At 45.5% G+C, this 13,499-nt stretch overlaps 1 gene segment (V, D, J or C); it reads right to left on the bottom strand.

The window, feature by feature from the left end:
- Positions 1-2,782: 2,782 nt before the first annotated feature.
- Positions 2,783-5,737, bottom strand: LOC128772885 (immunoglobulin heavy variable 3-74-like). The segment is given in 3 exon segments: positions 2,783-2,799; positions 5,213-5,560; positions 5,662-5,737. Coding segments are annotated over 3 exon segments (441 nt in total).
- Positions 5,738-13,499: the final 7,762 nt, after the last annotated feature.

The raw sequence follows: 13,499 nt of genomic DNA on the forward strand, positions 1-13,499 counted from the left end.
GCATACTTTCTGATTCAGCACACTGAATAGACTCCGCCACTCCTTTCCGGCCTGCTGAGATTCTGTGGATAGGTGTGCTGCAAACCTGATCTGTCTTCCCTTGTATGTTAGGGACTTTTTTTTCCTTTCTGCTTTCATGATTCTCTCCTTGCCTGAGTATTTTGTGCATTTGACTATGATATGCCTTGTTGCTGGCCAGTTTTTGTTGCATCTAATGGGGGTCCTCTGTGCTTCCTGGATTTTGATGTCTGTGTCTTTGCCCAGGTTAGGAAAGTTTTCCGCTATGATTGGCTCACATAACCCTTCTACCCCTATTTCTCTTTCTTCCTCTTCTGGGACTCCTATGATTCTGATGTTCCTTTTTAATGAGTCACTGGTTTCTCTAATTCTTAATTCATGCCCTTTTGCCTTAATCTCCCTCTTTTTTTTCTGCTTCATTATTTCCTATTAGTTTCTCCTCTGTATCGCTGATTCTCTGTTCTGCCTCATCCATCCTTACCACAGCTGCATCCATCCGTGATTGCAGTTCAGGTATAGCATTTTTAATTTCATTATGGCTATTTTTTTTCTTACTTCTCTTAACTCTTCAGGAGGGATTCTAATCTATTTTTGACTCCATATAGTGTTCTTATTATCGTGATTCTAAATTCTGGTTCAGACATCTTGCTTGTACCTGTGTTGGTTAAATTCCTGGCTGTCGTTTCTTCGTGGTCTTTCTTTTGGGGTGAATTCCTTTGTTTTGTCATTTTGAAGAGAGAAAAGGAATTAATGAAGTAGAAATATTGAGATAAAACAAATAAAATTACAAAAATATTAAAATTAAAAATTAAACACACACACACACACACAAATCTAATAGTTAATGCTTGATCCTAGGTGTGTTTTGTTTCGGTGTTGAAAGTGGTTTGACAGATTAGGGAAAAAAAAGGGGGCAAAGTAAATCACTTGAGAATTTGAAAAAATGAATACACTGATGTAGAGTAAAATGGGTAGATGGGAGTAAAATAGAATTTGAAAATAATATAGACAAAAGTAAAGTATATAGTAGAAAAAATTAAATAAAAATATTTTTAATAAAAATTATGAATTTTTTGTTGTGTATTTAAGAAAAAAGTAAAGAAATGAAAAAGAGAATAAAGATAAAAGAAAAAAAAGAAATAATTTGATAATTTGAAAAAGTGAATATACTGTAGTAGACTAAAGTAAAATGATGGAAATAAAAGGGAATTTGAAAAAATGTACATAAAACTAAAAAAACATACTAATGACAATTAAATATGATTATTTTGTAAATATGAAATTGATTGTCAAATAGGTTTCTATACAACACCCAATGATCATCCCAACAGGCGCCCTCCTCAATACCCATCACCCACCCTCCCCACCCTCCCACCCCCATCAACCCTCAGTTTATTCAGTTATTAAGAGTCTGTTATGGTTTGACTCCCTCCCTACAACTTTTTTTTTCCCCCTTCCCATGGTCTTCTGTCAAGTTTCTCAGGATCCAAATAAGAGTGAAAACATACGGTATCTGTCTTTCTCCATATGACTAATTTCACTCAGCACAACACTCTCCAGATCCATCCATGTTGCTACAAAAGGCCACATTTCATTCTTTCTCAATGTCAGGTAGTATTCCATTTTGAATAGATACCACAATTCCTTTATCCATTCATTAGTTGATGGACATTTAGACTCTTTCCATAATTTGGCTATTGTTCAAAGTGGTGCTATAAACATTGGGGTACAAGTACCCCTATGTATCAGCACTCCTGTATCCTTTGGGTAAATTCCTAGCAGTGCTATTGCTGGGTCATAGGGTAGACCTATTTTCAATTTTTTAGGAACATCCACACTAGTTTCCAGGAAGGATGCACCAGTTTGCATTCCCACCAACAGTGCAAGAGGGCCTTACATCAAATATAGTGCCTTACATCAATCCCTTGAAGCATTGAGTCAGTCAAACTAACAAGCCTTATGAGGAATCGGGCACATTTTGACACGTTGTTGAACACACTATACATTGTTTTGGAACCGAGAACAAGTCCTTTCAAAATCCCATGATGGGATGAATACAACTTACTAGAGATCCTGGGGGCTGCACTGATATTTGCTTGAGAGAACAGGGGGTTCCTAAGCTCCTTATATCCCAGGTTATAAGTAGGTCCCGTTGCATTGGTGTCTGCCACTATCTGAGAAACAACGTGTTCAAACCGTTGGGAATGGCTGAGGGGTCTGATTTCATAGGCAAGGTCATCCAACTTCATGATACCTTCAAGGCCCCCATAGCACGTGTCCATGGTGACCATGGAAAGAGGAATCTCCTCCAGGTAGCCGAGGTAGTAACAGTCTGGAGGGATGAAGGGGTAGTCCATCTGCAAGGCTCCCTGATCATCCTGAGTCATCATCAGCAACTGTCTGGACCAAAAGAGTTTCTTGTGCCTCATGTGGATAACATGGCTCTTGCCCCCAAAATGCAGGCTATAGGACAGCCAGCCAGGCATCTGAACGCCCTTGCCGTGGTGCAACTCCTTCTTGGGAATTACCACCTCAGAAGAGATGTAGCGCCATGAGGGACGACCTTGAGAACCTTGGACAGGAGCCAGCAATGCCCAGAGCGCAAACAGCAAGAGGGGTGCCCTCAGGGTGACCTGGTCCTCTGCCAGCCTCATGCCCCTGCTCAGGGACATCTGCCAGTGAGAATGGATAAATGGAGGATCCTCAGCAAAACCAGGTCTAGACCATCAGACAGAACAGAGGGCTGTACCAGGTGGCCAGCACCCTACACCTCGGGGCCACCTGTGGGGTTAGGTAACAGTCACAGGGTGTGGCATTGGGTGACCCTGCTCATCAGTTCACCTGGGGTGGATGTGGGAGAGTCAGGTGGGCCATGGTCAACAGTGCTCACATGGACATGGGTAGGGACTTGGACCCAGAAACATGGCTCTATACAACACATTCCATCTTTTCTCCTTCTACTTGGATACGGGATATGCAATTATAACACACTGAACTTCTCTACCAATTCCATGTCCTGTGTTACTGCTGGGTCACTTTCTCTGGATGACTGCTTTTCCTCATGATGGAGACCAATGCTTCCTACTTCCATGGGATATGGAGGTAGACTGTCAACTTTACCTTTGTACGTATTGAAAAACATCGCTTTGTAATGTTACATGTCTTATTCTGGTTGGCTATTAGTTTGCAAGCCATTTGATCCTTTTGGTTGTTGCTTTGAAGCTTCCTCTGAGTTTACTGAGGAAACATTTCCCAGTATTCTGTGTCATGATTGGTGAAGTACAAGGTTGTATTTTAGTTTTTTCTTATGCCATCTGGTGAGAACAGAAAGTACTGCTGAACATGTGTGAGCCCCAAGGGATTTCCCCTCTAATCCCTTATTGTGGTTTTTTCCTGGCCTCTGGCAGTCTTCTCCCATGCCTGTGAGTTTCTCTCCTCAGGTGGAGATAGATGCAGGGGAGTTGAGGTTACTTTGGCAGCTTGCACCATGGAGGCTGCACATGATCGAAAATGGTATCCACCATGGAACTCCTTTGTTTAAGTACCGTCTAGTCCTTTAAAATCCCTTGGGTTGGGCACAAACCCTCAGAGTTGGCTTTTGGAGAAGAGTCTGCCTTTTCTCCGGGTGGCGGGTCTCCTAAATAAAGCTCAACTTCTTTTCCCACCAAAACTAAAACTTTGAACATTGACCTTTCCAGAAATACTCAGCTGAATTTGGGATTTGATAACAATAAAATGGAGAGTGGAATGGCAGTTGTCAGGGGCTGGCAGGATGGGACAATGAGGAGTAGATCTCAAGGGGTATGATTTTCTGTTATGCAAGATGATTAAGTTCTAGAGGGGTCTGCACAACATTACCCCTGTCATTAACAGTACTGTATGGTTCAAATTTTGTGAAGAGTGTTGGTCTCATGTTCAGTGAGATCCTAACACAAAACAAAAGTGGAAGACACGAATTTTACTTCTCACATGACAGTACGCTGAACTGCATGGACACACTCTCTACTGATAATGTGAAAATAATTTAAAAGCATTTACATAGTTTGAATACTAACCCTGAGGATATGTCATTTACAAATATCTTCTTCCATTCCATAGGTTGCCTTTTAGTTTTGTTGATTGTTTCCCTCACTGTGCAGAAGTGTGCTATTTTGAGGTAGTCCCAATAGTTCATATATGTATGTATTTAATTTTCTTGTTTTATTTTTAATTTAAATTCAAGTCTTCAGTCTTTGAGCTCCACGTTTACAGGAAGTTGACTTGTCATGATTAACTTTATGGGTTATCTGGACTGAGTCATGGGTGCCCAGATTCACCACTGTTTCTGTGGATGTCTGTGATGTGTTTCCAGAAGAGACTGGCATTTCCTTCCATGGTTTCTGTCTGGGCATCACGCATTCCATTAAGGTTGTGAATAGAATCTGAGGCAGAGGGAGGAAGAATTCCCTAATTTTTACTTCCCATGTTCTTGTTTGAACTGGAACAGTGGTCCCCTCTGGCCCTTTTTATGAGAGTTATATCATCAGATCCCTACGTTCTGAGGCTAGACCCTAGTTCAGAATCAGACATATTACACCACTGGTTTTCCTGGGTCTCCAGCTTGTGACAGTAGATCATGGGACTTCCCAACCTCTTTAGTCATGGAAACCAATGTGCTTTGGGTTCTGTTCCTCAGGAGAAATCAGACTAATACATGGAGATGATTTATCTCTTCTTTAGAGGAATTGAATAAAGTTGTAGCTCATTTAACGTCCTGAGTAGCAAGTGCCAGGAGGGAGTGTCACGTTGTTTGATTGGACAAGGGCTGGGTGAGGATAATGGGGACCTGTGGGATCCTGTGTTCTTGGCTGCACAGGGAGTGCATGTGGGACACCTCTAATGGTTCAGCTGTTGTGCCTCAGGAAATCTGTAATTCACTCATGTTGAGGGACAGGAGTAAGCAATGGAAACATCTGTGTCTTTTGTGCATGTTAGTGCAGTTTTCCTATGACAACAGGTATCTAATTCAGAGAGTTAATAGGTAAGCACAGACTCCCGTGTCCAGAGAGGCTCCCTGGGGAAACTGCTGTGTGGACAGGAAGCCCCAGACCCTGACAGGAAACCTGCCTGTAACCTCCATCTGCACCTGCTCCTGGCAACACAAAGCAGAATTGTGCATAGTGTGCGCCCCCTGGTGGTGCTGATCCCCTCCTGCAGGGAGGTTTGTGTGTGGGCTCCCAGCGAGGTCCCCTCACCCAGTCTCTTGCACAGTAATATGTGGCCATGTCTTCGGCCCTCAGGTTCATCTGCAGATACAGCGTATTCTTGGCGTTGTGTCTGGAGATGGTGAATCGGCCCTTCACCGAGTCTGCATAGCTTGTGCTCCTTCCGTCATATCTAATATATGCGACCCACTGCAGCCCCTTTCCTGGAGCCTGGCGGACCCAGTTCATGTCGTAGCCACTGAAGGTGAATCCAGAGGCCACACAGGTGAGTCTCAGGGACCCCCCAGGCTTCACCAGGTCTCCCCCAGCCTCCACCAGCTGCACGTTACACTGGACACCTGCAGACACAAGACATCTTGGTCAGGAAACTGTCACACATCCACTGGTTCTCACTCATACTCACTCACATACTCAGTGTCTCTCATTCACCATGAATTACCTTTTAAAAAAGCAACAAGGAAAACCAAGCCAAGCACATACTCCATGGTGAGGTGTCTGTGTTCTGTCCTGATCATAGAATGGGAACACCTGGGATGCCTGGAGCTGGGGCTCCTCTCCCAGCTGCACGGTCGGGATGGGCTGGTTTTATCAGCACAGAGAAGGCCCTATTTGCATGTCCTCTTACATATATATCACACTGCAGACTTAGATTTGCTTCTTTAAAAGTGAATGGCAGGTTTAGGGATTCACTTCTAATCATCAGAGATGATGCAGAGATGCACTAATCATCAGAGAATTCCACCCCCGATCCACTGAGATATCACCTCACAACTGATAGCAAGGCTATTATAAAATAAGGCAAACACAACCAGAACATCTCAAGTGTTGCTGAGGATGTGGAGAACAGGCAATCCTAGAATTCACTTGATGGGAGTGCAACATCGTGTAGCTACTATGGAAAAGTGCGGTGAAATAACCCACTAAACTGAGTTCCTAATCTGCTCCCATACAGTTGACTTCATGTCCAGCTGAGTGTGAGGAAGGTCTGGGCCTCATGTTCTGTGGAGAGGCAGGTGCAGAGACAGGTGGATCCAGTGGATGATTCCTTAACTACTTCAGTAGAATGGACCCCTGGCTGACCGTTTTGTAAGACTTGACTCAGTGTGCCTGCCCACTGGTTGTCTCTGGCTTCCTGAACTGGATGGAGAAAAAAAGCAGTGAAGAGTAGAAACTACTCTTTTCTCTCACAGGAACGTGTATATACTGAGAATCCTTGAGAGAAAGTCGTGGAGTTGATGAAGATGCTGTGGGGTTTCGACAACCACAAGGGTCTTTACTCATGGTCTCTCTTCATGGGCATCAAAGGAAAACCTTAAGGAAAATAAAAGGAGAGAGGAGCTGCTCAAGCATATTAAATTTAGATCACTTGAATGAGTCAGTGTCCTCTGTTTGAAAATCACTTACATCTATTTTAAATGGTGGCCCGTGTACTTGTGAGGCACAGGTCTGTATATGAATTGATTTATCCCCGAGCTTGGTCTCTGTCAAGGTCGACACTACTATATGACTGTTCACTCTAAATGTTAGAAGACATCTGTGTTTGTAAATGGTTTAGGGAACAGTGTGTACTGTTTACTGGTCAGGATGAAGTTTGCAGGGCATGATGAGAAAGATGCTTCACAGGAAACCTGACCCTGAAACACTGGTTCTGGATATGAATTCTGAGATCTTGGGTGCCCCCTGGAGACCTGTGAACCTCCAGGTTCCCTACGTGGCTCCTGGTGTCCTGTGTGTTCCTGATGACCTGAGTGCCCCCAGGTGAACTGAGTGGCAGCTAGTGACCTCAATGCCCTATGGAGACCTGAGCATCCCCCTGGAGGTCTGAGTGCTCCATGCAGAACTGAGCGACCCTGGTGTCCTCAGCTCCCCCTGGTAACCTGAGCACCCCAGGAGATCTCAGTTACCCCTGTTGTCCTGAATGCCCCCTCGTGACTTTTAGGTAACCTCAGGGCAAATCGCAATTTTTGGGCCGATGCTCAGCTCTCAGAAGTCCTTTGTGGTGTTTGAGCCAGCTCTGTGGCTAGGCCTATCCTGTCCTGTTCACCCTTAGAGGGGGTTCTGATTGTGTTGCTGTTAATCCTGGGGGAACCTCCAAGGGGGTGGCCAGCACCTGCTTCATCCCTCTTCCTCTTGCCTAACAAACTGCCTAACTCTTGGACATGTGGCTCTTGTGGTCTGGACCCTAGTATGTGATATAGAATATATGATAGTATGTGAACCGTCCACTGCATCCACTCTGCTGGGGTCGGTGGATCCAATTCCACCAGAAATTACTGGTTGAGATGGAGAACCCCAAGATGCTGCTAGTGAGGTGCAGAGTGTGCAAGGCACTCACCAGTTGGGCACAACCCCTGCAGCTGCACCTGGGACAGGACCCCTGGGGACAAGGAGACTCAGCCTGGGCCAGTCACCAGCAGTCACAACCATTCCCATCATCCCACATCTGACATTTGAAACCCTCAGCTTTGGGACCTCTCACCAGGCACAAGGAAGGCCCTGCAGTCTCTTCTGTTTCTCGAATACAGTTCTGCCTTCCTTAGGGACTTCAGCACTGTCTGAGGAGAGAGCGGTGTGGGCTCCCACACCCTGAGATTGGAGTTTACTCTAGATCTTGAGAAGTTTGCCTGTGTGGGAGGAAGCATGTCCTGATAAGTGGACAAAAATTGAGTCAGGCTCCCCTGGTCCTTCCAGGTCCACCTGTGGGCATCTCTTTGTGGATCTGCAGGCTTGTTGGTCCTCGGTCAAGGCAACACTTGTTCTATGAATTGTGTTGGAGGCAGGTCAAGTGATGGCCTCACCTTTCTGATCAGATAGTGAACAAATGAGTGGACCACAATTCACTATACTCTATCTGTCCGAAAGATATTTGAAGGGATCCATACTTTCTCCAGAAAACTTTCCAAATCAAGTCTTTAAATACATTCAATTTTAACAGTCATTCCACACATAACTGCATAGGAAAAATCTATATTGATGTCCAGTCTGGTGTAAATATAACAAGCAAAGGACACTTGTTCCCAGGATCATAGTTCTTTTAGTTTCCACACTGATGCATTAACCTCACCTGACAACCACCTGCAAAGCATGGGCACACCTGGAGACTTCTGATCTTGATGGTTCTCTGCTGAGGGGGTTTGCTTCCTCAGTCATCTGCAAAGCTTGGAAGCAGTGCCGACATCTTTAACTGCACAGACACCAAGACATGGACACCTTTCTGTCACCTGCAGATATGATTCCCATGCATGGCTGGTGTCTCCATCTCCTGAGAAATCCCCATCCAACACAAGGGGCTGTTAACTCAGGGAGGAGGCACAGATGTCACAGAAAAGTGGGGGACTCTTCACTGATATGGACATAGACCATCAGTATCTGAGGTAAGAAGTTAATGGCACTAAAACAACCACATTAATGAAAATGGATTGGCTGACCTGGACATCAATGGAATCTAAAAATCCGGAGCCTAAAGAAATTGTAGAAAATGTGTTCATAGTCCTGAAGGCATGTGCCAAGAGGATAAATGCTGAGTTAGCTGAATAGATCTCAAATAGAGATCAGAATGCTAGATAGTAAATAGATAAGAGGATAGGTGATGGATGATAGAGGGTAGATAGAGGATAGATAGATAGATAATTTTATGTTATATTAAAGTCATTATAGAGGATTCACATCATTATGAATGTATTATAATGAAATTATCCACTACTGGCAATATTTTTTAAAAGACCATAATTTCATACGGAAAAGAATATTTGACACCAACTTGAGATATACAAAAGAAATAATTATGACTTCAATTTTTTCTGAATACAGCGTCCACATGGGGTAGCACATGCCTGCTTGTAGATTCCTCCTCCCTCTGGGGCTTTGGCTTCCATTCCCATTTGTTCCCAGGGTCTCCCTTCCCAGGATGTCCTGAGCTCTGGGATGTGCAGGGACAAGAGCTCTGTCCTGGATCTGGACCATCGTCCCTCTGGCCTAACATTTACAGCTCGTTCCAGGCCCTTGCTCAACCACCAGGCTTCTGCCCACCAGGCTCCATGCCTGCATCCACCACCTGCCAGCCTCCTTCTGGACTCTTCCATTCATTTCCTGTGGATTTAACAACAGTTTGTTAGGTTGGCAGGTCTCCTAATAATAATTCGCATTGAGGAAAGAACTGTATAGGTAAAACATGACAGACTCTCTCCACAATAGCCTTGAGTTCATTACCATGATGTTATTATTTTGCACCCCATCTCAGCCCCTTGACCCCACAGTCTTGCATTAGAAACTGTCACTTTCATGAACTGAACTAAATCTGTCCCCCCTACACAACTGGTCCATCCTATCTATCTAATCTATATGGTCATCAGACAACCACCAAGCTAAGAAGGAACACAATACAGAGTGTGAAGACATAAATATTTATGAAATGATTTTATAAAATTTTATCTAATAATCAAAGTAATGAGATATTTACAGAAGTAACTTAAATATGGTAAATGACCATGTTTATTATAAGATTCTATGAGTTTAGATGAACATAATCAAGTTACAGGACAACCGAGTAACCACAGGTCAAAGAAATGTATCCTTCTCAGGTCTATCCAAACACTTTCCTTTGCACACCAATCAGTTTCCTATCTCTCCCTTTCTCTCTGGGCCTTGCATGTTCTCTGTCTCAAAAATAAATAAACATTACAAAATAAAGATATGTACAGGTCAGTGATATTTAATGGAGAACCCAGAAATAATCCCCTTCATCTTTAGTCAACTGAATTTTGACAAGAGCAGACAACATGACATTGGCGAGCAAATGGTCTTTTTAATGAATGGTGCTAGACAGCTGGCTATCCATGTGCAGAGGAATGAAATTGCATCCATATCTCACACCATATACAAACATCAAATCAAAATGGATCAACAGTTTAAATGTAAAATTATGACCTCTGGAAGCAATATATCGAGATAAATCTTCATGACCATTGGGTTTAGCAATGCTGTTAGAGATGACACCAAAGCACAAGCAAGGAAAGAAAAGTAGATAAATTTAGTTTTCTCAACATTAGAAACCTTTGTGCACCAGAAGATGCTATCCCCAAAGTGAAAAGACAAAGCCTAATGGAAGACAATATTTGCACAGTATTTGCTGGTAAGAGCCTGTTATGCAAAATGTATAAAGAGTTTTTACAACTCATCAACAAAAACACAACCCAATTTTTAATATGGACAAAGGATTTGGATATATCTTTCCCCAGTGCAATCATACAAATGGTGAATACCACTTGAAAAGATATTAAACATCAATAGTCCTTATGAAAATGGAGATTTAAAACACAGTGAGATACCCTTTTACACGCACTAAAAATGCTCTAATCAATACAACTATAAAATCACAAATGTTGGTAAAGATGTTGAGAAATTGGAACCCTTCAACCTTGCTTGTGGAAATGTAAAATGGTGGAGACTATGTGTAAAAGAGTTTGGCAATTCCCCCCCCCCCCAAAAAAAAATATAAAAACATAGAATTACCATATGGCCCAACAATACTACTCCTAGATGTATATCTCGAAGAATTGAAAACAGTTGTTTAAACAAAGTGTATGTGCACATACATAGCAGTACTGTTCACAATAGCCACATTGTAGAAACTATGCAAATGCCTATCGGTGTGTGAATGGATAAACAACCTGGGGCAGACCCTTAAACAGGAATATTATTCTGTCATACAAAGAAATAAAATAAAATGTTGTGGCTGTAGAGAATACTGGTTTCTCAGAAAGCTATCACAGAACTCCACATCTGCACTTACATCTGGAAATTTAAAGCAAAGCCTTGAGCAGGTATTCATGTTCCCGTATCCATAGCAGCTTCTTCACAACAGCCAAAAGATGGAAGCAACCCAAGTAAGTATTCACAGGCGAGTAAATAAACAAAATGTAGTATATACACAATGGAATATAATTCAGCCTTCAAAAGGAAGAGAGTTCTGACACACACCTGCACACCGACTGAACTTGGCAGTCATTGTGCTGAGTGAAATGAGCCAGTGACAGAAGGAAAATACACTATGGTTCCACTTAAGTGAGGTGTCCAGAAAAGTCACACTCAGAGACACCAAGTAGAATATGGCTGTAGGGGCCGAGGGGAAAGGGGAATTGGGATTTAGGGTTTAATAGATACAGAGTTTCCCTAGGGGAACATGACAACGTTCTGGAGATGGATGTACAACAGTGTGAATGCAGTTAATGCCAGACAACTGTATGCTTAAAGTGACTTACGTGGTAAGTGTTATGTTACATACATTTAATCAGAATTTAAAAAGGAAGGACTGATACACGTCACAACATGGGTGAATGCAGAAAACATCCTCAGTGACAGAAGCCATCCAGAAAAGGCCACTCAGGAACCATCTTGCTCTATTTTTTTTTAACATTTATTATTTATTGTTGAAAAAGAGAGACAGAGACAGGTCATGATAGGGGGAGGGGTTAGCAAGAGGGAGACACAGAATCTCAAGCAATCTGTAGGCTCTGAGCTGCTGACACACAGCCAGAAGCAGGTGCTCGAACCCAGCAACTTCGAGATCACGACCTGATGTGAACTCGGCATTTAGCAGACTGAGACCCCAGGAGCCCCAGGAACCACCTTGCTCTTTAAATCCCCCCAGGTTACACAGATAGGGGAAAGTCTCAGGAGCACTTCCCCAAAAGAATCCAGATCAGAATGGGAAAAGACATTTCACAGTGGGGCAGGTGGGGACACTTGAAGTGGGCCTGTGGTCTGGGGTCTAATGTGGAAACGCAGGGATTTCCTCATTTGGGGTTCTGTGGTGGTTTCTCGGGAGGGTGTGCCTGTTTGGGGTAAAGCGCACCAAAATATCTCGTGTGAAGCGGCAAACGCGGTAAAGAAACGAGCTTCCAGGTAAAGTGTATTTGCGCTGCTGTGACACGTTCACTGCACGTCTGAAATCACAGAGTAAGGTACTCCTCGAAACAACAGTGTCAGCCCCACATGACAGAAGCAAGAGAGGGGTCAAATGCTGTGACGTAGGCCCACGCCCAGACCCAGCTCACCCAGGCGGAGAGGCCACGGGCCCTGCAGGAGGCAGCACCTGAGCCAGAGGCACGTGGGAGGGTTCTATTGGTGGCCACGTGTCTTGGGTGCAGCGGAAGCAGTGGGATTTGGAATTCCGGTTGTCCACAAGACGCCACTAAGAAGCTGTTAGAACTGCGAAAACCAATGAAGGGACATCTCCCGGAAGTGGACTCGGGAGGCGGGGAGGGGAGGCTGGAAGGCGGAGCCCACCACCCAGGGTCAGGCTGGGGAACAACCCACCGCTACAGACCCAAGATTAGAACCCTCCGCAGAGAGAAGCCCCAGGCTCAGGCCCCACCAGGGGAAGCTGTGCCCTGCGGCCCCTGCAGGAAACCCACCGCGCCTGCAGCTGGGCCCGGGAGGCGCCTGCTCGCCCTGCAGCCCTGCTTTCCTCCTGCGGACTTCGCTTCAAAACCACGCTCCCAACTTCCTCTTCTCCGCGAAACAGCGCTCCTCTCCGTGTGCTCCCCGCTCGGCCGCGGTTTTGCCACAGCTTGCTGGGCCCGGATGGCAATTCTCCGCTACTCCTGAAGAAACCCACTTTGGCTGGTAACATAACTGGCGGGTTATTTCCAAGGGCAACGGAAGGAGCAACGAGGACACTCGCAGGATAGGAGAGCAGCACACACACACCACGTGCACGTCTGCACGCTCCTGACGACCCGTCGGAAAGAGAAAGGAAGAGACGGTGCCATTTGCAAGCGCGGCGGAAGGAACGACGTGCCCCAGAGGAAATCTGAGCAAGGAGGTGGCAGGCCTGCTGTCCCAGGACAGGGCACTGGGGACAGAAAGGCAGGAAGACGCACGGGGGCGGAGAGCTGCTCTGTGCTCCTGGCCGCGGAGGAACCGCCCCTGTGAGCACGTCTGTCCTGCCCGGAGCCATCTGCAGCTCCGGGGTGTCGCACAGAAGTCCCCACGGCGCCGTCGCAGACTCGGGAGGGACACCCCGCCCCGCGCGGAGGCCGAAGGGACCCGCGAGGCCAGAGGGGTGGGAGTGCGAGCTCCGCCAGCGGAGCCCGCTCCTGGACCGCGAACCGCATGAGGCAGCGGCGGGAACCGAGTGGGCGCGGAGCAGGAACACGGCCGCGCGGCCCCGCCGCCCGGCGCCGGTGAGGTAAGCCCCGCGGGGGACACAGTGTCACCGCGCACGAAGCCGCGCGGGGTCCTTTCCCCCCAGGGTCTGGCGAACAGCGCCCCCCT

The sequence above is a fragment of the Panthera pardus genome, unplaced genomic scaffold (genome assembly GCF_024362965.1).
Source record: "Panthera pardus isolate Hobbes unplaced genomic scaffold, ASM2436296v1 HiC_scaffold_24, whole genome shotgun sequence".
In the NCBI taxonomy this organism is placed as follows: Eukaryota; Metazoa; Chordata; class Mammalia; order Carnivora; family Felidae; genus Panthera; species Panthera pardus.